The sequence below is a fragment of the Ciconia boyciana genome, chromosome 21, assembly GCF_034638445.1.
Source record: "Ciconia boyciana chromosome 21, ASM3463844v1, whole genome shotgun sequence".
In the NCBI taxonomy this organism is placed as follows: domain Eukaryota; kingdom Metazoa; phylum Chordata; class Aves; order Ciconiiformes; family Ciconiidae; genus Ciconia; species Ciconia boyciana.
This window is the reverse complement of record NC_132954.1, coordinates 461,557-489,051: the sequence shown is the minus strand read 5'-3', so window position 1 is coordinate 489,051 and position 27,495 is coordinate 461,557. Positions and strand designations below refer to the sequence as shown.

Genomic DNA, 27,495 nt, shown 5'->3' with positions numbered 1-27,495 from the left:
TCACTACAGGCCCTGGTAAAATGTCTTTCTCTGTCTTCCATATAGGCCCCCTTTAAGTACTGAAAGGCCACAATAAGGCCGGAGCCTTCTCTTCTCCAGGCTGAACCACTCCAACTCTCTCAGCCTTTCTTTCATACAATGTATGAAGCTTCAACCAAGAGACCCACTGCAGTGGCACGGGCCAACATGTATTTAAGCCACCCCAGAATCCAGTTTTTCCTTCTCCCGGGGGAAAAACCAATTGCTGGACTACGGCTGGGGAGAAGATGGGCTGCAGGGAGCAAGGGAGCAGAGCATAGAGGAAACCAGAACAACTGAAAATGCCCAAGTGTTTTTTCTTGTCTCGTTTATTTGGGACAAAAGCATTCTGAGTTTGGATTTCACTGTTAGTTCACAGACAGTTTAAAATGCAAACTTTTTGTGAAGCAGACAACGCTTCTGTCCCCTAAGACCTATTCCAAATTGTCCCATGAGCCAGACAACAGCAGATGCTCCTGGATGCTTTGAAGATCAAACAGCAAATGGAGACTAGGCAAAGACTTAAACTCCCTCCCCAGCCGATGAGTTTTTTCTCTCCAGTCACATCAGAAGCATTTTGTCCAGTTGCACAACTAATTCTCTTTACCGCGAGCAATTTTATTCATCTTCCCTTCCAAAAATCATCAGGGATTTTCTTCCTAACCTGCACACCTCCTGCAAAAGGGAAATGACAGTACTTTTGGCTTCTAGATCTGCCAGACTCCATAGCCTGGAAGTTCACCTGTTACACATCTCTAGCACAGTTTAGCCCCAGAAGTGCATCATGGGCTGCAGCCGTGCCACTTCCTGAGCCTGAGCAGGACAGGAGGCTTTGCCCCAGCATTAACACCTGTGTCCAGCAGCCAGCCCTACAGACGTGTATGCAGGGAAGGACTGCTTTTTCAAAGCCAGGTCACCTCACCAGTCCCGGGTAACATAAACCCCACGATTTGCAGCTCCCATGGCACCTGCAGTTGACTAGCCCATGAGCCCACCGGCGTCAGCCCCAGCTGCACGTGCTGTTCTTCCAGCAGGGCCCTGGGAACTTGGCAGGCAGCAATCAAAGGACAGGTCAGCGCAGCGCAGCAAACCAGGCTCCCATCTAGCAGGCAGCAAGCACATTTCGGTGTCTCGGTGTTCAGCTTGAAGGGTCCTGCTTCTCAGCAAGGCATTCACCACAAAAGCCATGGTTCCTCTTGTGAGAACAGCTACAGCTATGGGATCATGGTGAAAAATGCTCCTGAATATTTATCAACTCAGGAAATGCTGCCATTAACAAATGCAAAACAATTCCCAGAAAGTAGTTTTCAGCTTTGCATTTTATATAACAGGAAGCATATCATGACTAAGAGGACAGAAATATGCTGAAGCAGCTGCCCTCAGCACGCTGCCTCCCTGAACAAGGCAGGATTGTGCAGAGAAACAGGAGATGCAAATCTGTTATCTCCAACCCAATGCATCACCAACATCCACGCTGCTGTTTCCCAACTCAGGGGGTTTTTTGGTTATGCTTTAAAAATAGTTTAAAGAAGAAAAACTTGTACCACATGATATAATTCATTTGAGCTTCGGCTAAAGTACTTTAGGTGGCAGAAATTATCCTGGCCATATTTGGAACACTGATACAATGTGTAGCTTTCTTGAGTATTTAATTTCTTAGTGTCCAGACATTCACTGCAGTTTGACCTTTTAAAGCAATTTACTTCAAAAGCTAAGGAAAAAAATATCTATAAAGAAGCTCTGAAAGCATGGGCTGTGCTTTTACCCACATGGCTATGTTCTGTCAAGGCAGATGGTTTTCTTCTTTAGGGAGAAGAGCCTGCAGAACCACACATGCATGCAAGACTGCTCAAGTTAAAATTTTATTGGAAACATTCAAAAGCTCTAGTAACAAGATCACCTCATAGTACAAATATAGATTTAAATGCGTAAACTAAACCAATTACAAATCTATTCATGATTACTGTATATTAGTGGAATATTACTCTTGGCTACCCACTTTGTGAATGAAATGGAATGAAAGCTGAGTTAGGAGAAACAGCTTGAGAAACAAAAGACAATCTGCCCAGGACGGGATTAGAAAGAGGGTCGTCTTTTTTCCAACAAAGGCATCCTCTAAGGAGACAAAACCAAACCGAAGGCTCTGGAGCTTCGAGGAGTTCTGTTCTCGCCTGTCTGTTTATGCTTTCAGTCACATGGTCACAGCGTGTAATTGAGTCCAGTTAACAGAATCCTACATGTTCTGCTTGTCCTTGAATTCCAGGGAGGCACTCACAGAGTAACTGGGACTTTCACAGGCAAGAAAGAGTAAAGATCACCTTCCATGTCGCAAAGCTCGGCAGGATAACTTGATACATGGACAAGCATTTGCTTAGAACTAAATCCAGCTGGAAGTAACTTCACTCAGCATCCGTCGACTTATAGTGATCATCATCCACAGTGGAGTAGATGTGTCCCTCGCTGCTAAGGAATTCAACGGCTTGCCTTCAAAGAAAGAAAAAAGCCATTGCTAACTAGTTCACATCAACACCTTTCTCCCTGGGATTTCCCATTTACAGGCCCCATCCCTACTGTTCCCTTCTGGCATCTACCAAGGGAAGCTCTCAGTGGCTCTATCCTGTGAGCAGCTGAAGTGCTGCTCCACCAGTCCACAGGCACAGAGAGTTTCTCCAAAGCTACGGCAGCGTGCTCCCCCAGCAGCTCCGAGACTCTGCCTGCCACAGAGAGAAGGCCACCACTATCAGGACTTCCCAGGTGGTGTGGTTTAACACAGCAGGCAGCTAAGCACCACCCAGCCCTTTGCTCATTTCCCCTGGTGGGATGGGGGAGACAACTGGGGGAAAAAAAAGTAAGATCCGTGAGTTGAGATAAAGACAGTTTAATAGGACAGAGAAGGAAGGGACAATAATAATAAGAAGAATGATAAAAGAATATACAAAACAAGTGATGCACAATGCAATTGCTCACCACCCGCCGACCGATGCCCAGCCCATCCGGGAGCAGCGATTGCTGCTCCCCGGCCAACTCCCGCCAGTTCCTATACTGGGCATGACGCCATAGGGTATGGAATAGCCCTTTGGGCAGTTGGGGTCAGCTGTCCTGGGTGTGCCCCCTCCCAGCTTCTCGCTGGCAGGGCATGAGAAGCTGAGAAGTCCTTGACTAGCGTAAGCACTGCTCAGCAACAACTAAACCATCCGTGTGTTATCAACATTATTCTCATCCTAAATCCAAAACACAGCACCATACCAGCTACTAGGAAGAAAATTAACTCTATCCCAGCCGAAACCAGGACACCAAGTAAAAACAGTACCTACCCCTGCTTCAAAGGGGACAGAACACAGAAAGATAATGGATGTTAATTATTGCCTTTAGGCTTCACTATTTTTCAGAGTCTCAGGGAGGAGAAGCTATAAGAGACAGCAAAGGAAGAGAGAACAGAAACAGTCTATTCCCAAGTTTTGACTGGTGTGCAGAGAGCAGGGTAGTCCTTCAACAGGAGAAAATAATGCTGAGGCACTGCAGTACTCCCAGGTGCCTATTACTTTGCTATTGAACTGTTAAACAGCTTGTTCTGAAAATAGGGAGTGAAGCATTTTATCACCCCTTCAACTGTCAATGGCTCATTCTAAGCTGCTGAAGACGTCAAAAGCTCTGGCTCACTACTGCATCCCACTGGGAACATCTGAAATTACTAGTGCTGTTGAACAAGTAAAGATCTGGGCTTGCCCACTATTTTCCTCTCTGCCTTCTTTTATCGGACTCCAGGAAGGACCGCTTGGATTTCCAGAACATCCTTCGTTTCTACACACTTACTTGATTGTTGACATGCTCATATTGTGGAGCTGAACCTTCAACTCTTGAAGACTCATACCTTCTGGGACAGGGCAGTTTTTAATCAAGTTCAGCACCTGCAAAAGCAAGAACCACCATTAGCACACAGCTACGCTTCTCCATCATCGATGGACAGCAAGGTCGCGAACTATCCATCTTTAAAGAGTAACTGAGCTTTCATCATTTTGTCCTACATCATGCCACAGCAGCCTCCACTGCGACTGCTGTTCCAGGAGAAGCTGCTTGCACCCACCTGACTCTGATGCGCTGTGAGTCCATTCACTGGTAGGCTGCCACCTCCTCCATAGCCCCCCACGTCAGCAGAGGAAAACGACTGAGGCACTCTTGATGCTGACTGAAAGTATGAAAATAAAACTGCTGTGGTTACACAGGCTGCCGCAAGCCCACGGCATTAATGACTCGGTGTTATTTCAGAGAGACGGTAATTAAAAACAAATTCCCCAAAGAAAGCACTGGAAATGGACCACAACAAAATCTCTCTCCAAGGAAGCCAGGACTTCTGTTACACCTTCACTGTAGCCCTCCAACAGCTTCAAGCTTTCCAGCCCCACAACTGGTATACCATTTCCCCAACGAACCAAGAGGTCCCTCTCTTTGGGAGATAACCAGTAACCCAGTAAGGGCCAAGATGGAATCAGGATCTTCGAGTATATACGTACCATAAGATTTTTTCTGAGGATCATATGCGCATTGACAATCTCTAGTATGTGTGTGGTGAACTCATTCATATTTTCCAGAGGCATGATCTTAAATGCCACCAAGCTCTTCTTATTCTTTCAGAAAATAAAAAAAAGGCAAAGAAAAAAATTAACATCACAGCAACAGGAAAGTGCTTAGCAGCCAGCCCAACCATCCTCTCCAGGAACAGGGGCAGTGGCGGGTAGGGAGCTTGTCTACATGTAACTATTCCAAAATTTTCTGACTTACATTTTTCTATGTTATTTTGCAAGGCAATGCAGACAGGGTAACTTCTCTTTCTTACTGGCTGGTAATTAATTGCACTTTGCTTTAATGCATGCACCATTATTTGAATATTTATTCATATATTTAGTTATAGTATTTCATTATGAGGCAACCACATCACATAATATGCTACAAGAAGTGTCCCCATTACCCAGAACCTGGTCTATGCTCTACAGAACAAACACCCAAGAACCTGGGGTCCAGTGCTCTGTTCTGCTGAAAACAACACACTGATGAAGAATGGAATTTTAAATGGGTCCTCTGTCCTTTGCATTTAGGAACAATTAAAGTGTTATTAAATACAGCCCTGGCAAAAACCTTGAAGGATTTGTCCACAGGAAAGGATGAGCAAAGACGACGGTTAAGTGGATATTCTAAAGGGAGCCCACCAACACCGTGCCAGATCACCAATCCTTCACACCACTGCTCCAGCCTCATGACTTGAGGAGTCAGACGTGGGTAACATCACCTTACCTGGAAAGAACGAAGATGACCAGCTACTTTTACGTAAGTTCCTGGAGGTACAACAACATTCTCGCCACCTGCCTCCTAACAGAAAGGAAAAGGAGAAAGGAAGGTTTTGCTGATTCACATTTCTGTTTCTCAGTTATCACAATAAATGACTTAGGAAAGGAGGCTCATCTCAAGCAAACACAAAGGGCATGCATTCCTACGTCTAGTAGGAGCAGCTGGGTAAACATAACTGAAAATAAAAAATAGAGGAAAAAATATTTGCTCATTTGAACACACCGTACACTTGACAGCAGTCAAAGCCAGTTGTCTGCTCTGCTCTCTCTGTCCACTTCTGAGAGGTCTTCACAGAACAACAAGAGTAAAGAACCCTCAACAGGTGTTCAACTATGTAACTTGGCTAGGGGAACAGAAGCAGTCCAGAATCCTTTTTGAAGTTATGATAAACTTGCAGCTAAGCCAACTGAATGGCTGCCTAATTACTCTCCCAAAGTTTTTCAACTGATCTCAGCTGCTTGCCTTCAAATATATGTTACAATAATATGGGCTAGCTTCAAAGGCCTGCTACACCAGCAGTGAAAATTATCAGCACTTCAGGAGGCAGGCATCAGAAAACAAGATAATATTCATCAGTACACGTCTGTGTCCCAATCTCTGAGCCACATGGAAAAATCTCTGTTCACTCCCTCTCCTTGCATTCCTACACAAAGGTACTGAACACGCATCTCCAGTTCAGCTATGAAGTAATGGTTGAGCTTCAGCAGCTAAACTCTACAAAATTATTTAAAGTGATTCAATGTAGAATCACACATGGATTACACAACACGAGAAGAGTCGCACACAGCACCGGTGATCGCTGCTACAGCAGCATCTCCCTTGGCTTTCAGAGGCATGTTATTCCTAAAACACTTTTCAGAAGAGCCACATCTTTTTGATCGGTTTTCTCTCTTCACCGCTCCCAAAGCTTTTAAGAAGCGTGTTCATAAGGAATATGGTGCTTACATCAGTATCGACCCACTGCCTGACATCCATCGGGGCTGCCGTCATGTCGTCCACTTTGTAGAGAATGTTTGTCGGTGCCTTCTCAGCGTGCCGAATGATCCCCATAATGGTGACCTGCGTTGGAAGAGGGAAGAGTTCACCCGGGAAGGCCCCGGAAAACGAGTTCGCTTCACCCGCAGCCTCCGCTCGCTGCTTTCCCCGCGGCACCTACCTGGGAGATCTCCACGTCGCGGATCCGGAAGGTCTCGTCGACCTGCTCGGCTGTCAGCAGCTGCGACACAGTGCAGGGGACGATGTTCTGGGAGCGGATTCTCTGCAAGGGACGGCGGGGCCGTCAGCGCCGCCGGGGAGCGGCCGACCCTCACCCCGTTCCTCCGGCCGCCGCGGCCCAGCGCCCCGGGGCCGGCCGAGGCCCTGCTCCCGGCCTACCTGCTTCTTCTCCGCCTGGGTGCCGGCGGGGGAGCCGAAGCCGCCCGGGGACTGCGTGTAGCCGCCCGCTGGCCCCGAGGTGCCCACGGCGCTGTACCCGCTGTCGAAGGTACCTGAGAGGGGAGAGGGAGAGCCCGTGAGGCGGTGACGGTGACGCGCCCCTCGTCCCCCCCGCCGCCGCCGCCATCACGGAGCGCGGCGGCCTCGGGCCCCCGTCCCTGTCGGCCCCGGACGCCCCACGCCGCCCCCAGACGCCGCCCCTGGCCGAGCCCGGCCCGGCCCGGCCCGGCTCGGCCCGGCAGCCCCCGACCCGTACCGTGCCCGCTCCACATGGCGGCGGCCGAACGTCGGGCGCCAGCCTGCCCGCGCGCACCGCCCCTCCTCGCGCTGCCGGCTTCTGTCCAATCCGTGGGCGCCGCTCTGCCGGCCGGCAGCCAATCGTGATCCTCCGTCTTCCAGCTCCTTCCAATAGGGGGAGGCCGCGGGGAGGCGGCCGGCGCCATTTTGAGTGTGGGCTCTGCCCGGCCTCGCTGAGGTGAGGGAGGCTGTAGGGGAGGCGGGGCGGGCGGAGCCGGGCTGTGGGCAGGGCAGGGCAGGGCAGGGCACGGCACGGCACGGCACGGCACGGCACGGCAGCCGCTGGCCGACATGCAGCTCGTCGTGCTCCTCCTGCTCTGCCCGCTGACCGCGGCCCTGTCAGGTAAGGGGAGGCAGCGAGCCCCGCTCCCCCGCCGGGCGGGGGGTCCCGAGCGGCGCCTGGCGGCAGCTCCGCGCCCCCCGCCCCGCTGAGTCTCGGCGTCTCCTGGCAGCGGCAGGGCGCTTCTGGCACGTCACTGACCTCCACTGGGACCCCGACTACGACGCGGCGGCGGGTGCCGGACAGGTGTGCCCCTCGGGCGGCTCCCGGGCCGTGCCCGCCGCCGGCCCCTGGGGCAGCTACCTCTGCGACGCGCCCTGGCGCCTGCTCGCCTCCGCAGCCCGCGCCATGAGGAACCGCCTCCAGCGGCCGGACTTCGTCCTCTGGACCGGGTGAGGATGGGCCGGGGGCCGGGCCGGGCCGGGGTCCCGCCGGGAGGGCATCTGCTGCTTGGCCGCCCCCCAGCAGCGGCGGTCGGACGGGCTCTGAACCCGCTCGCTGACGGGGGTCTCCTCAGCTCACCTTCTCCGTGCTCCCGCTGCAGTCCTGAGGGACGGTGTCTGCCTCTTTAGAGACCTGCTTCTCCGAGAGGAGAAACACCAAATATTCCAGGAATTGGCAGTGGGGGTTCTGGGGTTACGCGTTGCTCTCGGGCTGTGGCGCGATCCTGCCTGCTCCGAGGGTTGCCAGGGTTTGGACTGGGAGAAGGGGCAGCCCTCTGGCTGGGGCATAAGGAGCTTGTGGGAGATCCAGGGCTCTTTATGTGGTAACCATTTTGGAGAGGTGAGATAAGGATGTGCCTTATAATGCAAAATGGAGGCTTGAGGGAGAGCATAACCTCGATGAGGCCTCTGGATGCCAGCAAGAGGCTCCTAACAAGCCCCAGCAGTGAGAAACAGTAAGGTAAGGAAAGGATCACAATTCACTATCCTTCCTTTTCTTTTTAATTGTGGCCAGCCCTGTCTGACTTCACACAAACTCTGAGTACCTGAAACGCCCGGGGGAATGGGACGTGCTCTTTCTGTTGGTGCACCAAGTCCTGCCTGTTGGAGGCAGTGGGAGGAGAGCATCGCAAAACAGACTTGTGGCATTTCTTCAAACTGTAAAGAGCCACCTGGGAGACTTGTCTCAAAAAGGGGCTGTCTTGGCTTAGAAGTATGAAGAACCTCCCCAAATGGAGCATGTTTTCTCCTAGTATGGTCTCCAGAAATGGGTACCCTATTCCATAGGAGGCCTCAATAGCACTTACAGACAGTAAAAGCTTTATTTTGCATGATTATTGTAAGTATATATATCCTCTTGTAACGTTTGCTTTTCTTCTAACAGTGCAACATCAACTTGTAATCTGCTGTAACCTCCAGTCCTGGTTTGCAGTGCTGTTGCCTGACCCCACGTTTTCATTTTCTGTCTCTGCGGATGATTGTTCCTCCTTAGAAGTAGTTATTGGTCCTTACGACTGTATGTTGATTTTTCTTTTTCCTTCAAACTGTTTCCCCCAGTTCTTTGACATTGTTTTTAATTTTGATCTTCCTCTCCGATGGGCTTGTTGACAGCCCAGCATCATCTAGAAATGCCATAAGCATATTAGTGAAAACACTGAAACATTTGTCTGCCACATTTTTGGAGGCGGACTTCAATGATCACAGCCTTATTGGAGGCATTCCTTTGATTCATTTTAATGAGAGTTTTTATCCTGCTGTTCAAACAGCTGCACAAACAGTTTTGCTTCACTATTGCTGATCAGATGTTGACCTGAGATTGCAAAATGCTTCTCCTTGCAATATTTACAGTCAGCTTTAGTGTCTTATTAAACGCACTGAGGCAGAGTGAGCCTCCACTTCATATGCTTGTGTATAGAATTTTCAAGGCAGAATAAAGTGGAGCCGGTTTTCACTTTGAGCAATTCCTTGAAACTCCTTCAGTGCCTTGGCCAGTCAACATAGCGCTGGTTCCTGCCCCAAAAGTTTTGACTTTATCTTTATTTTCTAGGAGGCAGAAAGAGAAATAAGCAAGTTCCTCTGCCTTGCTTATCGCTTTAAGCATATGCCCTGTTAGTCACAGACAGTGACTGTGCTGCTTTTATTCTTCTAGAGACGATACTCCACATGTCCCCAATGAGAAGCTTGGAGAAGAAAAGGTTTTGCACATAATAGAAAATCTGACTTCTCTGATAAGAGAGACATTTCCAGGTAGGATTTGAGGGGATGAGAAGGGGAGAGGGGCACAGAGTCTCATGGGAAGAGCTTACCAGGGTGGAGAAGTGACAGAAATGGGAAGGGGAAAGGCACAGAAGGGCTGTGGTCATGGGGACTTGTTTGTCCTCTTCCTAGTTGCTGTATGGCATGAGGCATGTCTGAATTGAGGCGTCTGATGTGCACTCATTGTTTCAGGCTAACTCACTCAGAATAGAAGCAAATAAATGTTTCTGTAGTTAGTCGTTAAGACAGAAGAGGCTGCAAGATTTCCTCACACTTAATCCATGTCAGCAGTGGGGGAAGGAGCATTATTGATGGAGAAAGCTCACTGATTCATCTGTAAAGCCATGGCTCTGGGGTGGCTTGTCCCGAGGAGAGATAGTCTTTGCGGTGTTGTACCCCCAGTCAATGCAACCACATGGCTGTGGTGTGGATGATTTGCTTTTGCAAAGCTCTCAAGCCATGCTGTTCTTTCCAAGTCTGTGTGTGCCTCAGGGAGCTTTGGTGCTGAACAAGCATGGATTCATCTGTGCCTCCTTTTCTCTGTCTCTAGATACTAAAGTCTATGCAGCTATGGGCAATCATGACTTCCACCCCAAGAATCAGTTTCCAGGGAAGGAACACAGGATCTACAACCAAACAGCTGAACTGTGGCGTCCCTGGCTGAATGATGCTTCTGTTCCTCTTTTCAGAGCAGGTATGGCACCACTGGTTCATGTTGGCAGCACTCCGGGGAGATGGGGGTGGTTAGGAGAATACCACAAATAGTTCTCCCTGTTTCTATGCTCAGAGCAACAGTATTTGTAGAGTGTTTGCAGAGGAAGAGTCCAATTTAATGCTGATTTCTGGCACTGAGTTCTCCTGCATGCGAGAAAAGAAATTTCTTAATGCTTTAGTCTCTCCTGCTTTCCTCGAGTTACTGGAAAGTGTCCTTACAGAGAATGGAGAGTGGTGAGCTTCAGTGGAAGAAAAAAGATCTTTTAAGAAAGCTGCTGGTGCAGGCCAGCACTGTGGCTCTCTAGGGCTGCCCAGCTCCTGGTGCTGCACTGTCCCCATGCAGGGTCTCCCTTCATCTGGAGAGGCATAAGCATGCCAAGAGGTACACGGGGAAGAGTCGCTCCAAATCCCCATCCTGGAGTGGTCAGAGTGCTGCTGGCATGTTGTCCAGACAGTGACTCTGCTGTGGCTATTGCCAAGGAGAGCTGAGAGGGATGGAAACAAAGGGATCTGGGGTCACAGCAACCTGTGTGACCAGACCTCCAGCTCTTTCCCTGCTGGTTGCATTTTTCAGGAGCTTTCTACAGTGAGAAGCTGCCCAGCCCAAGGACAAGGGGACGAATGGTTGTCCTCAATACCAATCTGTACTATGACCAGAATGACGAGACAGCTGGTGAGGAAGATCCTGGAGGGCAGTTCCAGTGGCTGGAAGAAACACTGACCAATGCCTCTAGAGCAGATGAAATGGTATTAAAAGAAATGAATAAACAAACTTTGTAGAGGGTTTCTCCCAGCCTGGAAGCTGTTCTTGCTCCTGCTCTCCCCTCTGTGTAGTCACAGCAAGCCAGTGCTCTGGGGGAAGCAGGGGCTTTGCATTCAGTGCAACTCTTCGCTTTTGTAGGTCTACATCGTGGGGCACATCCCTCCTGGCTTCTTCGAGAAGAAACGAGGCAAGCCCTGGTTCCGGAGTGGCTTTAATGAACGATACTTGAAAATTGTGCAGAAGCACCACAGAGTGATTGCTGCCCAGTTTTTTGGGCACCATCACAAAGACAGCTTTCGGATGTTTTACAGTGATACAGGTACCGGTTCTGGCTACCCAAGCGTTTGCATGATAGCTCTGCCAACCCCCAGAAAATCACTGTCGATGAGAGTTTTTAGTGAATGTTAGCTGAATGCAGTTGAGAAGCCAGAAAAGGCTTGTGACATGCTTTGGTCGACAAGAGGCAGCAGTGGTTCTGATCTCTACCTCCAGCAGGTAGCTCCAGCCCTCCTTCCTGTTTACCCTCAAATTTTGTCGTTTCCCCTCAATGCCTTGCAACTTCTTGCCTGCTCCCTATTGATGGGTTTTGGACATCAGCTGAGACATAAGGGAGCAGTTAGGAATCTTTGGGTGCTCTGGGTCTCCTTTGCTGACCATGGTTCTCTTGCGCACCCTCACTGAAGAGTCTTTGACAGCAGTGGAAAGCCTGTTCTCAGCTGCAGCAAACCCATGTTCAATCCCTGATGCAGTTCAGCGTGCTGATCTTTATGTGTGTGCTGTTGTCACTAAGGCTGGTGACAAAGCTGCTGTTTGCAGTGTGATCAGTTCCTGGGGTGCTCACTGCAACATGGACAGGGTGTGATACAAGCCAGGGTCTCCTGTTCATGGGTTGTTTTGCCTTTCTTTTAAGGTTCTCCAATCAACGTCATGTTCCTGGCCCCTGGAGTGACTCCCTGGAAAACAACATTACCCGGAGTAGTCAATGGAGCCAACAACCCTGGGATTCGGGTGATCGACTATGATCCAGACACTCTTCAAGTGTTGGTAGGGGATCCCCGTGTGCTGCACACTGCAGTTTTAGAAGGGTGCTTTAATTCCTCCATGTGGCTTTAACAGGCAGAACTACAGGAGCCAAGTGGCTATGCAGGAGAGGACCTCAACCAAGATATTTCAGCCTTGTGGCTAGCACAAAGATTTAGTAAGAGCATCAGTGAGTAAAGGCAAGGCAACCACAGTCAGCTGGCCCAGGCCTTCTGCTGGGATGGGTTCCCCAGGGCAGTGCAGGACAGGCTTTGTTGTGTTCTTCATGTCTTTAGCTAGTCTCCTTTGACACTTGCTTTACTACCCAGGTAACGTGTATTGTAGAACTTCTCTTTGGGGACTGACAGACTTGTCAAACCCCCCTTTTAACTGTATAGAAAATTATTTGGGTCCCCCTACTTGCTAAATGGATTAATTTATAATTGATCTGAATGTAGGTGAATTGTAGGGGCAGCTTCTGTTTCCTCTGTCTCTTATTTGCAAAGAGGTAGAGGATGGGGTGCTTGTGCCTTTCTTTGCAATGGATAAAGCAGCTCTGTTTACACATTTATAGCATGAGGAATAAATGTGAAAATACGCTATGGAAGGCTGGGGAGCTAGTGAAGCAGAGAGAAAAAGGGCAAGAGACTGAGAACAGAAGTTGTGAAAAACTTTATTCTTTAGGTTGTTCACAGTTGAGAGAATAATTTCATTCAGTAAGTAACACTACTCCAACCGTTGCTTCTGCCAGTGGACAGCATTGATAGTAACTAACAGTGATTTTGAAGCAAGCCAGGCTCAAAATTCCTGATGTTTGGAGATAAAAGCCAAGCAGAGAAAAGACATCCCTTCATCCCTTACGAAATGAGATGCTTATGTGGTGAGCTCCGGAGGCTCCCACCGGAGGTGTCTGTCTCCAGGTCGCACCTCGGTAGAAAGCGCCCACTGGGCGGCTGCTCACCCCTCGCTGGGCAGGGCAATGGACTACCTGTGGAGAATACACATGCCTGTGGCACTGCACACCGGTGTCCGGGAGAAGGGGCTGATCACATCCCAGCCAAACATTTCACTCAAGGCCTGATCCTTTCCTGATTTGTCTTCATTCTGTTTTTCTCTCCTGCAGGATATGGTGACTTACTACTTGAACCTAACTCGTGCCAACATGATGGCCTCAACATGGGAGGAAGAGTTCCCGACATGGGAGGAAGAGTATAGGCTGACAGAAGCCTTCCAAGTCCCTGATGGCTCTGCACGCTCCATGCAGACAGTGCTAGAGAGGGTATCGAAGGATCCACGCTATCTGCAGCAATACTACGAGTTTAACTCTGTCAGATATGACCTCGCCCCGTGTGAGGAGGCCTGCCGCGTTGATCATGTTTGTGCCATCAGGGAAGTTGATTTTACAAAATACAAGGAGTGTGTAAAAACCAGCAGCTCTGCCTCTGCCATCATCAGTGGTTGGCTTTTACTATTCTGCTTGCTCTTAGGACTTCTCAGTCCCCAGCAAGTGCTGCAATGACAGAGCAAGAGAAAATGAAGAGAGCACAGGTTCACAATGCACTTGAATCAGCGCTTGTGAAGGCCTTTGGCATTGAGAACTTACTCAGGAACCAAGACAAAATCAGTGGCTTTTACTAAAAGCTCTATGATGTTGATTTGAAAAGCTTGATGTATCAGGAAGGGCGGCGATTGCTACTGAGTCTTCTTGTGCCAGACTGACTTGCATCAGGGAGTCTGTCTCCCTTCCGCTGTGACTTCTGAGGTAGTCTCACAAATCAGATGAAGACCAGGCCTCCCCGCGGACTTCAGCTTACCATGGATGAGAGCTCTGAGCTGCCATGTGTTCCTGAGGAGCCTGCTGCCAGGTGGGTTCCTCATGTTGGCACACGCTTCTCTTCTGGAAAGACCGCACGGAAGGTCTTGTTTTGGTGGCCTTGTACAGCAGCAGCCTTGCCATTGGCTTATGAGCAAAGCCAGGTGGGATTAGTTCTTCCTTTGACAGTGTATGAACTTCAGCAAGTTTGGGCCATGACTTTCACATGTCTGTGCCCAAGATGAGGCTCCAGGGTACGAGGCTTGATTATTATTATTTTTAAATTTTTTTTTTTCACCCAATTGCTGAGCTCCCCAATGGACCGTTCAGCCAGAAAGGTGCAGGCAGGGTCCAAGAGCGGAAAGGGCGAGGCCAAAGCCCGCGAGTGGAGCAGTGTAGGCTTTGAACAGGGCACGCAAACCAGGACAGCCGTGGTGGAATGGATGCCTCGTGTCAGGAGAGGAGCGAGGGCGCAGGAGGAATAGCTGCCTGTGGCGCTAGGGCTTCGCAGCCGTGGTTGGTATTTGCTCCCGGTACTGCCGGAGAGTAATGCGGCTGCCTGAGAGCCGCTGTCGCAGGCTGTGCCGGCGCACGCGGGGCGCTCCCAGCCAGCCCTAGGGCAGCCGGTTCAGCGTGGGGGTCTGGTCACGGCCAGGGCCCCTCTGCGAATGCCTCCCCTCCTGTTCCTGCAGGGCTGGCTGCCCCTGGTGGGGCCCTCTGCCTTCCCGGCAGCCCTGTCCCCTCCAGCTCCCTAGTGCCAGAGCTCCCTGGAGCGAACGCCGCTCTGAAAGGGAACATCTGGAAACACCCGGTAGTTCTGGGTTTTGCTGTGTCCTGAAATCATCCTGTTTGCAACAGGATTACAAAGCTGGCCGTTCCCAAACCGGCTTCTTCGATGCCTCTTGATCTCCTGGTTTGTTCTGAAGCAGCCTCCTGGGCATGGGGGTCTACAGGGAGACGCTTGAGTCAAGTGCTGCAGGTCTTCGTGGGGTGGACGGTTCTGCCAGCGGCTGCGTGGCTGTACGGTGCAGGTGGTGCCTCGAAGTCAGCTGCTGTGAGGGGATTAGGTGGTGTGAATGATTAAAAAGGTTATGGAAAAAATAGTGCGGGTGAGCGCTGACACAGCTCTCGAGGCTGTGGTTTTTCTCACGGGGGGAGCAGAAACGCTGCGTGAGCGGTGCTGGGACCCCTCGGTGCCGCAGGGCTGCAGCCGGGAGGGGGCAGGGGAGGGGTCCGGGTGCTGCTTCCCGGGAAGGGGCAAGGGCGCTTCCTGCCCCTTCCTGAGGCGCCTGCGGGTGCGCTGGGTGTGGGGAGAGGCCGGGCTGGGCCCGGGGCGTGCGGCTGCCGCGGCGGCGGGTGGCGGGGCTGGGGCGACGCGGGGAGTGACTGGGGAGGGATGCTGGGGTGGCCGGGGGTTTGATGGCGGTGACCCCGGGGGGGGGGGAAGGGCTGATGGCGGTGACCCCGGGGTGGGGGGGGGAAGGGCTGATGGGGTGACCCCGGCGTGGGGGGGGGAAGGGCTGATGGGGGTGACCCCGGCGTGGGGGGGAAGGGCTGATGGCGGTGACCCGGGGGTTGACCGAGGCGCGGCCGGCGGGGGGCGCTGCAGCGCCCGGGGGGGCGGGGCGGCGGGAGCTAAGGGGCGGGGGCGGGGCCTGCCGCGGGCGGGGCGGGGCCGGGAAGCGGGCGGGGCCGTGCCTGGGCCGCCGATGGCGCCGCGGGCCGCCCCGCCGCGCTTCGGGCCGCTGCAGCTGGCGCTGGCGGCGGCGGGGACGGCGGCGGCGGCGCTGGACGTGTGCGCCGACGGGTGGGTGGCGGCGGAGTACGCGCGCGGCGGGCAGCCCGGCTGGGCCGCGCTGGCGCTGGGGCTGCTGGCCGCCGCCTCGGTCGCCACCCAGGCCTGCAGCTGGCTCTGGCTCTGCTCCGACCCGCCCGCCCTGCGCCCCGGCGTGCCCCCATGGCTGCTGGCCGCTCTCCACCTCCTCCAGCTCGGCTTCCTCTTCAGGCACGGTATCCCCCCCCCCGCCCCGGGCATCCCTGCGGTTCCTCTCCTCCCCCCTCCCCCCCCAACCCCAGGCGTGCCCCCGGCCTGCTCCGGGCATCCCCTGGCGTCACCCCCCCCCCCGGTCCCCCTACTCCGCCCCAGCCTTTCCCCTGCCTTCCCCGGCTGCCCACTCACCCCTGCGGAGGAAGAGGGGCCCGACCCCCTGCGGCTACCACGCTGCCCCGGGAGCCCCTTGGACACCCCGACACCCGGGGACGGGGGGACGGCGGTGCCCTCCAGCTGAAGTTTCCCACCCACGTCCCAAAGCACCGGCTTTGCTCCCTCTCCCGGTGCTGTCGCCGCTGCTGGAGGCCTCCTGCCAAACCGAGCAGGGCTGGGCGCTGGGGAGCCTGCCGGACCGGTGAATGCCCCGAAACCTTGTCTCGTCCATGGCTCTCCCGGCTGTTTGGGAAGCGGCGTGGCTGCACCTTGCCTCCCCTCCCGGGGGAAGGAAGTAATCCGGCGGCTTCCACCGAGAGCAATGCTTGGTTTCAGGCTGGAACTTCACACAGCGGCTGGGCGTCGTGTGGGCACTGCGGTGCTTGGCTTGGGAAGGGGGAGGGAGCAGCCCCAGCATAAATCGGAGTGCTTCAAGTTGTCCCGTCAGGGCACCGTGAGGACTGAGGGCCATGCTGCGTTGCACCCAGCAGCCCCTCACCGCTGGCCGGGTCCCCATACAGGTGCCTCCACGCTCTGAAGGTGGGCTGGAAGGTGTGCTGGGCAAAGGCAGAGGAGGAGGAGGAGCAGAGCCGCATGGCCTTCCTCTCCCACGACATCAGCATGCTGCGCCTTTTCGAGACCTTCCTGGAGAACACCCCGCAGCTCACCCTGCTCCTCTATGTTATCCTGCGGACAAACAAGGCAGAGCCCTCCCAGGGTGAGGGGTCTGGGGCCAGGGGAGGGAGGCTGCAGGGGAGCAGGCGTGAGGTCAGAGCAGGCTTGAACGGGACAGACCAGATGGGCTGTCTGGGGGCTGCAGGACCCAGCAGGACACTGTTCGTCTGTCCTTGCTTGAGGTGTCATTCTTCTGCCACGTCACTCCCCTTGACATGACACACAGGAGGGTGGTCCCCTGTCCTGTGCTCATGTGCCCCAGTGGACTGTGCTGGGCATGGGGTGGGAGGGTTGAAGCTGGGGCACCTCTGTGGTCATTCTCCTGAGGGTCAGGAGAGAAATCAGGAGCCTGCTGGGGAGCGGGGAGATGCTGTTGTGGATGTGGACAGAGGGTGAGGCACAGGCCACCAAGGAGGTACTTTGGTGCCCGTTGTGGGGTGGGGAGCAAGTGTCACTGCAAGGAAACGGGGAGCCCAGTCATGCGCTGGTTGGGTGGAGCCAGCGCTCATCTCCTGCCTGTGTGAGCTGGGGACTTCCCTGGCTGGGAGATGGGCTCTGCAGAGCCGCTTGGTCCCGTTGCTTCTTCCCAGTCTCCTGGGAAAGGCCAGGCAGCAGCTGCCTCCTCAGAGAGGGCAGAAGGCAGGGAGAGAGACACAGGTGCTGAGGCTCTGACCCTCTGCAGCAGCTGCTTTGCGAGCTGGTGGGAAGCTCGTTTTAGCAATGCCAGGCAGGGGGAGGTTTGAGCTGGGGGGGGCCCCCCCTCAATCTGCCCTCAGCATCTCCACCACTGTGTTTGCAGGACTGGGGATCTGCACTGCGTTCCTGTGTGTGACATGGTCTCTACTGGACTATCACCAGTCCCTGCGCTCCTTCTTGCAGGACAAGTACGAGCTGAGCCTGGGCTCCTCCATCGTCTACTTCCTGTGGAACCTCTTCCTCATCTGCCCCCGCATCCTCGTGGTTGCCCTCTTTGCCCTGCTCTGGCCCTACGGTGTGGCTGTTCACTTCCTGCTCGTGTGGCTGGCGATGTTCCTCTGGGTCAGCCTGCAGGGCACAGACTTCATGGAGTCGCCTGGCCCTGAGCAGCTCTACCGGGCCATGGTGGCCGTGATCCTCTACTTCAGCTGGTTCAACGTGGCGCAGGGGAGGACGCTGTACCGCAGCATCATCTATCATGGCTTCATCCTGGTGGACAGCACGCTGCTGGCCCTGTCCTGGCTCTGGTGCCGGTCCCCCTCTGATGAGCACTCATACCTCGTCCCAGTGGTCACCGCCGCCCTGCCCTGCTACCTGCTGGGGCTGGCGCTCAGAGTCACCTACTACAAGTGGCTGCACCCCAATGTGCAGGCGCAGCAAGAAGGTGGCTACGACGAGGTGGATACCAACGTGAGGAGCAGTGGGCTGGAGTTTCTCTCGCTCTCAGTGCCAGACCTCATGAACAGGCGAATGCGATGGCTGGCCCAGACCCAGTTCCCCATCCCCTGGCCGGCAGGGCAGCGCTTCCTGAATGGGGCTGCTGCTGTTGAGTCTGCTGTCTGAGGCCAGCTCCTCCAAAGTGACTTGCTGGGGAGATAGAGTTGTTAGTCCTGCTTCTGGTTCTGCCCCCCTCAGGCTGTTGTTTTGGGCAGCTGGAGGGACCTGGCAGAAACTAGGGGTGATGTGCAAGCACCCGGCGAGTCCCACGTCACACAGCACAGTTCCCATGGCTGTGCCCTTGGGGAGAGCCCAGTGTTCGTGGGGGGTCCAGCATGTTGTGGCTGCACTGCTGTGTCAGCTTGTCTTGTTATTTATTATAGTGTTCCTGGGGGGGGGGGGAAAAAGAGCAATGGTTTGTTCTCTTTGCCTGTGCCTCTCCTGTGCCTGCTGCTGCCGGTGCTGCCTGGGGAGGTGGGTGCTGGTGGGGAAGAGCTTGTTCCCTCCTTGGCAGCAGCTATGTGATCTTTTTGTTTCCAGCCAGCATTTTCCTCCTTCTCCTGTTTTGCTGTTAGGGTCAAAGATTGCCCCTTATCACCACGTTCAGGGAGAGACAGGGAAGGAGGCAGGGATTCCCCTGCACTGGGAGAGCAGCTGCCCTGGGCAGGCAGGGGCGGTGCGGTGCCCACACCCGAGGGAGGGTGTTGTGGGGACAGCACAGGGTCAGGGCATGTGGGGGCTGTGCCCCTGCCTTGTGGCAGTGCTTTGCCCCTTCAGAAATGGGGAAGCACGTTCCAGTGTGGATTCTCTGTGGACAGAAATGTTGGTTCTGCCCTTTGCCACGTTTGCTGGGTCCCTTCCTGCCTTTCCCTTCCTGTTGTGGGCTGAGAGGGGCAGAGCTGAAGCTTCATGCTTGAAGCTGGGGCCTGGGCTGGGCAGGTCACTCCTTTGCTGCTGCCAGACCTTTGAGCAGCAAATGCTGTTTGTGGGGTGGGGGCTGGCAGGGTGCCACAGCACCATGGGACCCTGTCCTCCTGGGGGGACAGCAGCTGTGTCCTGGTGTACGGCCACAGTGTGGATCAGTGCTTCTGGCTTATTATGGACACCTCATGCTCCCTTTGTTGCCATTCCCACCACCACACCCCAGGTGGTGCTCCCGACGCCGTGACCAGGCTGGAGTCAGCCACGACTGGTTTCTGAGCCGTAGGTGGCCATTGATGTGGTCAGTGTGGGGCTGTGCCAGCTCCTGGCCATGGACACCTGCTGCTTTCCAGGTGGGGCTGCCCCTGGCTCGGTGCCAAAACCCAAGCAGGCCCCAAAATGGCCCCTGGCTCTTTTTGCTGTTGCCCAGCCAGCAGCCGTGGCACATCCTGGCTGCCCACAGCGTTGGCCCCGTCCCCTCGCCTCTGTCGCCCACGCTCCCGGCAGGACCCTGTCCCAAGGAGCAGACTCCCCCCCCATACCAGGGCAGGGGGAGGCAGCAGGATGCCTCTGGAGGAGTAGCTGAAATGCTCATTTCACAGCTGTTCCTGTAACAACATAAGCCCATGGCCAAGGACAGTGGCACCACAGCAGAGACTGGGAGGAGGGTTGTTTGTTGGCCTTGTGCAAAAGAAAAAGGGAAGGTTTGTGCAGGACTATCCAAGCGCCATGTGCCTCCCCTGGGCAGCACAGCAGAGCCAGGGAGCCGGTACCGCCACTGCTGGCTCCCGCAGGACACCCCAGGGGAGTGGGGTCTCCACCAGCTGCTGGTGCCAGCAGCTGCACTGTGACCTGCAGCGCTGTCACCCCGAACACCGACTGTGCCACCGAGCCCAGCCCAGGCCGTCGCAGGGGTGTGAGAGAACAGGCTGAAGCAGTGACTATAGAAAATAAAGACTTCTTTATTTTTTTTTTTCCAGTTCATAGCACAGTTCCCATTACACGGACCACGAACGGGCAAAGGCTCTGCAGCCAGCAGCACCCAGGGCTCACCCCTCTCCTGCTGCCGAGGGGTCGGTAGCGCAGCACAGGCCGCTGCGGGCTCCAGGGGTCCTGCTGCTTTCCATGAGCGCCAGCACAGACATCTCCCCCAGGGCTCTTGGAGGCAGCAAATATTAGTGGATTAGGTGGTTTTTTTAAAGCCTCTGTGGCTGCAGTGAAGCTGGAGGGGAGTCTGGCAGCACGCAGGCGGGCTCGGCGTCAGCGCCCCAGACCAGCAGGCTGGCTGTCATTTGGGTTTGTCACCAGTTCAGCTACAGCCAGGTCAGGGGTAATGGGAGAGCACAGAGACAGAAGAAAATCAGTGCTCAGATAGAGATGCTGTTCCTGTCACATGAGAGACAGGAAAAGTCTTAAATTCAGCCAGCAGAGGAAAAAATAAAATAGCCAGGTCAACCTTTATTAAACATAAACACAGAAAATGTACCATCAACCTCCTATTATAAAAGTACTTTACATACATTCAAGGAAACATCGTATAAATATCAGTATGAAATGTCACTGGCTGCAAGAGTTCCACACTCAGCTAAAATTTTGCCGACATCTTAAAATTTCCTTAAAACAGATTAAAGTAAACAAACACAAAGCAAAGCCAGCCAGCTGCCAGGCTGCTTGGTACCTTGGGTCCAGCACTCGCTGCGAGTGCCTGGGCAAAACACATCCCACCTCCCAGCGTGGGCCAGCATGGCTGTCCTGCAAGCTGCTTTGGACGTTAGAGCAAAAGGGCCGCTCAGCCACGCCAGATGGTGGGAGGTTAAGGCACAGGTTTTAATCCCAAAGTTCAGCCAGCTGGAGTACGAGATGTGCTCCAAACAGGCTGTTTCACAGGCTGGGACATCTCCCAAGCCCGCTTACAGGAGACCTTTGGATGGGCTGGGGACACGCAGAGAGATGTTCAGGATCCAGCACAGACTCTTCTGTGACTGCCAGTAAGTCCTGATCTTCTGGTAACATTTCAGACCCTGGGAGCAATGGGGCTGCTTCTCAGCATGGCTCACTTCCTAGCAGATCTGCTCCGGCTGATGCAGTAACGACATTTCACAGGGACCCCGGATGAACTGGACTCTTTATGGACCCAGCAGTAATGGAGCTGTAGCCCTGTAGCAACTCTCCCTGCTCTGCACGGGGCCCACGCTGCTGTGAAACAGCAGCACACACCTACACAGGCTGCCTCAGCTGCGTGGCAACACCCAGTAACACACCTGAGCTCTCCATCTTGTGTACACAGCAGATGGGAGAACATCCCCCATGGGCTCCTGCTTCTCTTCAAACCCTGCTGCTGAGCACTACGCAGCACGTCCCCAGCTTGCTGCAGGGGCTCTGCTGGGCCAGCAGCTGCAAGCAGAGTGGCAGCTGTCAGTGCAGCCAAAAGACATCCCCTCCACTGAGCTGTTCAGGAACAGCCACAGCAGAAATTGGCTCCTCAGATTTTTTCTAATGGGATGACAGGTTGTGTTGCTTGCAGGCAGCAGCTTTGACACGGACGGCACGCTCCTGAAGCAGAGAGTTCCTGGGGGACTATGCAGACCCAGACGGTCTGCCTGAGATCAGAGCACAAGGCCAACACCTAGCAAGGAACTGGATGGAAAGCAGACCACTCCCAGCTCTGGCAACCACCTTGGAGAAAGAGAATATCCTCTGGTTTTAATTTAAAAAAAAAAAGCAAAACTGGAGCTAGGAACATGTGAAACAGAGACCTCTGTGTCTAGTCCCTTAGCTCAGGGGATCCAAACTCCTTGTTCTAGGTACTTTCTCCACAGCAGTGACCGGAGCTGGCCCAGGAACAGATGCTCCCAGGGCACAGCAGAGCATGTGCTGAGCTGGTGCAGCAACTCCCCCAGCACCGATGGAAATTATTCCTCAGTAATTAATGCCATGAAAGGAATGCAGCAAACGCATCGCCTGCTTCTGTGGGCACAGCCTGGGTGGGTCTCCTCCCTGAAGCTTTCAGACCAGTCCCTCGTGGGTCCCAGACGGGTGACGCTGGGCTGGAGACCAGAGATCCGGAGGGGTTTGGGTGCAGCTGCGGTGTTACGCTCAGCGGAGCAGCAGAGGCATGCGGTGGGGCGCAGAAGACATCTGTCCTCTGTGCAGAAACCCCAGGCACCTGCTGATTTGGTGCCATCAGGGTACAGGGAGGTGGCAGATACCACTGAACACAGCCTGACATGGCACAAAACCAGTACCCTGTGCCAGCCCCCAGTCTCCAGCTGGCTATTTCTGGCTAGTGGTACTGCAGGACACTGACTCCAGCCTTTTTTTCTGAGATGGCAGCAGAAAAATCAGTGTAACCATCACTCCCAAGGCCAGTGTGCTCCAGGCTGCCAAGTCACAGTGTCTTAGAACATTGAGTCCCTCTTAACAAGGGTTTTGTTTCTAACTATGTAGTTAGGCTAATGCAAAGAAGAATATAAGAAAATTGAATCTGATTCTACTAAAAGGAACTTACTCTCATAAATGGAGTCAGGAAAGCAGAGGTGAAGGTTAATAACTGTACCCTTATTTGTAACATTCATGAGGATTTAGTTCTCTGAAATTATTCCTAGTCCAGACGAGGACTCTGTTCACATGTGAGCAGTCTTGCAATAGTGTTGTGCTGTGTCTAATGTTCATAGGCAGTTTTGTTTTCCTTTACAGGGAAAATCTGTGGGATCAACAGTCTGGGTCATGGATAGCTGGAATCCAATGATCTCCTGCTTGTTAACAGGCTTGTGCATACATTGACTAGAAGCCACCAGGATCAACTCAGAACACCAACAGTTTCCTTACTGGGAACCACGTATCCCAGAAACATTCCCCTATCTTTCTATTTTCCAGTAATCCCACGTTGAGGAAATAACATAAGGACATTGTAATAAATTAACTGCTTTGAACACCCAGGGAAGGAGAGAGGACACATTTCACAGCAATAGAGGTATTTTTGACATTTTCATTAATATTTCCTATGGAAAAAAAAACATAGCTCTTTTCGGCTTTGCGAAATGAGGGAGGTTCAGCTCTGCCATCACTATTTTTCTATAAAAATAAGGTTTTGTGTTTACTTGGATTCTACAACTAAGCTGAATAGAAAGGAGGAGGCTCTTACAAATAATTCTGCTGTTGTATCACCCCCTCCCTCTGGAAACTACCTGCTAGAGGAATTCAGCTGGCTTCTCTAAGTCCCTTCTTCAGACAAGCTCTAGCTCTGCTCAGTCTAGTGCTTCTTTATAGGACACCTTTGTACTTGGCAGGGCCTGTACCCCTGAGGAAATAGCCTGGTGTCATGTTTTACTGTACAGTTTGCATTAGGTATGTTTTCTTCATCAAGCTGAAAAGTGAGTCCCCAAATGTATGAGATTTCTGCCTCCCCAGCGATGGAGAGGGCTTGCAGGAGCTACAGTCATGCCTTTGCTCCAACTTCTTACAGGAAGTCTAACTCGAGGGCTTGGTGAAGGGACACGAGGTCTGCATGATTTGTGATCCTCCAGAAAGGCATGTTGTGCTGTAACAGAGAGATGACAAAGTCAGCTTTATCGAAGCGATTTTACAGCTAGATGGAAGCAGTCAAGGTACACCTGTAGGGTTGTGCAATACAGCATTTGTGACAGCACTGTGTGAGCATACCATGTTCAGGAAGGACCTCAGCCGTATGCACATTGGTATCTGAAGCCTATCTTATCTGCACATCTGTTTATGATGGGCACTGGCATTGACTATCAGCTGCTTTGCATGCTCAAGATGGAAACCTCAATGCTCGGCTGTGAGCTGCTGCTTCACCCAGGAAAGCCTTTCCAGGGCTCCCAGAGACCCTGCGTAGATGACAACTCTGGCACATGGCAGACAGCGTAAATCATGCAGAGATGATGTCCTGACAATCTGTGATCTATGCACTTCACTGCCTTTCACTGAATCACCTGTTCAGGCCTGTCCAAATCAAACTGTTTGCTCCTTGTTTGTAATTCACACTGATGGTAGATGCTGTGTATTGATCTGACGGCTGGCAACCAAGTCCTGACTCCCCCCGTGCTTCTGAGAAATTGCATTATCCTAACTGATAGCTGCATGCTATGATCACAACATGCTACATCAAGATACTGTTTTACAGGGACAATGTTATACACAATCCTAAACAAGAGTAAACCAGAAACTTAAAACCCCAAAGAGCCAGAAAAGTCCCCATCTTAAAGTAGTGAAAGCTCTCGTGCATCAAAGGCAAAGTTTCCTCCTGGCTGCCCCTGGCCTGAAGAGTTCAGCCCTGGAAAAAGAGTCCCTGTAGAAAAAGACTGCTGCAGTAACTTCCCTTTACATCCACCCATATCCCACCTCTGCAGAGCCAGAAACCCACCTGCTTAGCTGCAACCTCTTCATCACGCCCATCTCCAATTACCACATAGGTGACTTTCTTTCCAAATCGTGACACGATCCTCTCAAAACAGCTCTCTTTACCTGCCAAAAGACAATCCCACTATAATGAGCCATAGGCAGAGAGTAACAGAAACCTGAACAGGTCCCTTCTTCCCAGTACAGAAACACATTCTTGTCTTACTGGGAAGGGGGTAACACCCAGTTCAGCTCGTGAGGCCAGAAGCCACCACTATTACATGGCCAGCTGGACCACAGCAGCCACGGGGGCTGCTCAGCTGCAGAAATGGTATTTCCTGTGTAAAAATTCCAGCTAACTCGCAGCAGACGCCTCACTGCCAGGTACTCAGCACAACCCCTTACCTATTTTTGTAGCACTATAAATATTTTCGATGGGAAACACTTCACCCAATCCATACAGGAGAACTTTGGCAAGAGCTGGCACCAGTTGAGTGGTTGTGATCAGGATGTTCACACAGTTTTTTCTAAAAGAGGAAAAACACTTGTAAAAGCACATCAATGGCCAGTGGTGCCGAGGGCTACTCTGGGCAGCTTGCTCAGCTTTCCAAAGTGCCATGTGCTTTGTTGTCCTGCTTTCAAGAGGCTTTTTAGGCCAAGATTTTGATGTGTGGTTTTTGCTTGTTTGTTTTTTGTTTTAAACAGAACTTCTCTGGCAGGAATGCAATTTTGTGAGCACAGTCCTATTAAGAGGACCTCCTTAACAACCGATGTTGCAGCAGAAAAATCCCAAAGGGTGCTCAGGAGTGGAGTTCCTGCACTCACTTTGCTTCCCAGTACCTGTGACAAGCAGCAGTAGTATTACATATGGACACTGCTGCAACAAAGCACTGCATGCAAATCTAAGCGAGAGAAAGGGCTGAGAAAGCAAAACACACATTTCCGGTTTCCATACCTGGACTGTATGAGTAGCAGGGACTTTAATGCAGTTTCCAGCCAGGAATCCGTTAGCACTTCTATATCGGTCCTTAGTCGCTGCAGAGCTTCCCTCTTCTGCGGGCTAAGAAGGCCTGGAAGGCAAGCAAGACAAGTTTTCCCAGCTGAGCTGGCAAGTCTAACACAGACAGAGCCATCACTCAATTTAACAGCTGCCTGTTCTGCAATAAATAACACGGTACTGAAGGCATCTGAAAGCTGAGACTGTCTCGAGGCAACGGGAGAAACCAGCTTCCAGTGACACGGATGAGCCCAGATACCCATCTGCAACTCTGACTGTGGTGAATTGGGCAGATACTTTTCTCTGATTATTTCAAGCCATTTCTCAGGATACGTGCAACAAAATGCATTTCTCTTGTACAAAGCACTCACAGCAATAGGTGTTGTCCGAAGCCACAGACAGCAGGGGAAGGAACTCCTGCAGTCACCCTGTCTGAGTTCCTACTTCTCAAGGACCCTTTCCACTTTAATCCCTCTTAGATATCTTTTTTAATCCTTTTTTTTTTACCCCCATATTTTTTATCCTTTTTAGATAGCATTTTCTCAAAGCATCCAGTTTTGAATTAAAAGCAGCCAGAAATGGAGCCCATACACTCAAACCTGCTCCTGTCAGTAAATGCAACAAGAAAGGAACACCTTGAGTCTGAACCTCTCTCCACCCAATTTCCAGCCATGACGTACGAACCCCCACTTCACTCCAGCCCTGAAGTACACCAGTCATCTGACAATGAGGCCACGGAGGGACCCATTGTGGGCTGCACTGCCAGCTGCTTTACCACATGGCTTTAGACAGGTCCTGAAAAACTTTGCATCCAGGTTTCCCACACGCAAAATATGGAACAATGGTCTGATCCTTACTGGAAATAAGGTAATTACACCACACGGAAATGCAGACTTAAACTGTTTTTAAGATTTTTAAGGCTGAAAGTTATAGTTTTCAGCACCTGTTTTTTAGAAAAGATGTCCAAGAAAACATTCTATCAAGGGTTTTTTTGCGTAGGCAAAGGGTATCCAAACCCACAATCCACCAGGCCAAGTCACCCTGCCAGGTGAGCAGCACCCCTTTCCCAGGGATGTCAATGCCAAGATTCAGACTAAACAGAAAATTTATCTACATTTGGTATCTGTGGTTTCCATCATTATTACTACTTTGGCACTGGAAGGGAAGCAAAACTAGAAGATTTTAAGTGACTTTGTGAACAAAGAGATGTCATGTCAGATTATGAGCACAACAGCCAAAAGGGTGAACGCTGTATTTCTTGACAATGGCATGATAAAAGACAGATTTTGTGAAGACACAAGTGAAAAGACCTCCTAAGCAGCATGATATGTAAGTCATTTAGGCTCATTCTCAGCAGAGCGACAGGCAGCCTTTCATACAAAATTAGCAAAGGGACACTGTTTGCACCAAAATTTTCTCTTAGATATAGGATTGACTGACCACCCCTATCTACATAACTCACAGACTGCACTGGCATGCCATTCAGTTTTGGAAGACGTACCCTCCTAGATTCCATGGAGATTTGATCCCATTTAGCACTAGGAGAATGGTTACTTTTCATGTCCAAACATTCAGGAAAGCAAAAGCTCTGAGGAAGGACCAAGTCTGGCACCACAAACTCTCTTTAGTGCTCAGATATTGGTGCAGGTGAACACTCACCTCCAACGTTAGTTTTGTATTTGTCGTAGATCTCTCGTACCCTGCGGTAGCGGAAGGCCAGTTTTCTCATCCAGTCCACTCCACCCTGGACACCAACTGATGAGCTGTGATTTGTGTTGCTTCCTGAGCCACTGAAGCCATCCGTGGAAAAATTGTAGTTGCTATTTCAGAAAAGCAGATCTGTTACGTGTGGCACAGCAGCAGCATCACTGCAGCTTTTCTGTCAGGGTTGCAGACTTCAGCTCTGACAGCAGCTAGAAAAGCACCTCGGAGAGGAACTCTGCACAACCACCACTGCACCCTGACAGTGGAGACTGACTTCTACTGGCAACATACTCTGCTATCCAACTACATTTGCTGCCAGTTCTGAACTGCTGTACTGAAATGTA

The 27,495-nt window shown here is 52.3% G+C and overlaps 4 protein-coding genes across 10 annotated transcripts in view; 2 read left to right on the top strand and 2 right to left on the bottom strand.

Annotated features, from left to right (window-relative positions):
* Positions 1–1,867: 1,867 nt before the first annotated feature.
* RPA2 (replication protein A2) lies at positions 1,868–7,253 on the bottom strand. The gene is made up of 9 exons (XM_072885355.1): positions 7,052–7,253; positions 6,736–6,848; positions 6,518–6,619; positions 6,307–6,420; positions 5,308–5,382; positions 4,530–4,643; positions 4,103–4,204; positions 3,832–3,926; positions 1,868–2,502 (listed from the first exon to the last, which is right to left on the bottom strand). The coding sequence occupies exons 1-9, from the start codon at positions 7,236–7,238 to the stop codon at positions 2,418–2,420; spliced, it is 987 nt and encodes a 328-aa protein (XP_072741456.1). The 5' UTR covers positions 7,239–7,253; the 3' UTR covers positions 1,868–2,417.
* SMPDL3B (sphingomyelin phosphodiesterase acid like 3B) lies at positions 7,204–14,975 on the top strand. Of its 2 annotated transcripts, none has more exons than XM_072885351.1 (8): positions 7,204–7,270; positions 7,545–7,764; positions 9,464–9,561; positions 10,121–10,264; positions 10,859–11,031; positions 11,186–11,366; positions 11,958–12,091; positions 13,191–14,975. In XM_072885351.1, the coding sequence occupies exons 2-8, from the start codon at positions 7,721–7,723 to the stop codon at positions 13,584–13,586; spliced, it is 1,170 nt and encodes a 389-aa protein (XP_072741452.1). In that variant the 5' UTR covers positions 7,204–7,270; positions 7,545–7,720; the 3' UTR covers positions 13,587–14,975. The 2 variants fall into 2 exon arrangements, with proteins under 2 accessions (XP_072741452.1, XP_072741450.1); XM_072885349.1 differs by lacking the exon at positions 7,204–7,270 and adding an exon at positions 7,332–7,435.
* Positions 14,976–15,562: 587 nt separating this feature from the next.
* On the top strand, positions 15,563–20,071 carry XKR8 (XK related 8). Of its 3 annotated transcripts, none has more exons than XM_072885353.1 (3): positions 15,563–15,687; positions 16,605–16,801; positions 17,558–20,071. In XM_072885353.1, exons 1-3 carry the CDS (start codon positions 15,590–15,592, stop codon positions 18,295–18,297), a joined length of 1,035 nt encoding a protein of 344 aa, XP_072741454.1. In that variant the 5' UTR covers positions 15,563–15,589; the 3' UTR covers positions 18,298–20,071. The 3 variants fall into 3 exon arrangements, with proteins under 3 accessions (XP_072741454.1, XP_072741453.1, XP_072741455.1); XM_072885352.1 differs by having other exon boundaries at positions 15,563–15,885; XM_072885354.1 differs by lacking the exon at positions 15,563–15,687 and adding an exon at positions 15,700–15,890.
* A 41-nt stretch (positions 20,072–20,112) lies between these two features.
* Positions 20,113–27,495, bottom strand: part of EYA3 (EYA transcriptional coactivator and phosphatase 3) — a 60,534-nt gene continuing 53,151 nt past the window's right edge. For all 4 annotated transcript variants that reach the window (XM_072885346.1, XM_072885347.1, XM_072885348.1 and 1 more), the window contains 5 exons: positions 27,107–27,267; positions 25,406–25,520; positions 24,856–24,977; positions 24,476–24,576; positions 20,113–23,632 (listed from right to left, as the gene is read on the bottom strand). In XM_072885346.1, coding sequence (XP_072741447.1) covers positions 23,552–23,632; positions 24,476–24,576; positions 24,856–24,977; positions 25,406–25,520; positions 27,107–27,267 — 580 coding nt within the window. In that variant the 3' untranslated portion in view covers positions 20,113–23,551. The remainder of the gene's footprint in view (positions 23,633–24,475; positions 24,577–24,855; positions 24,978–25,405; positions 25,521–27,106; positions 27,268–27,495) is intronic.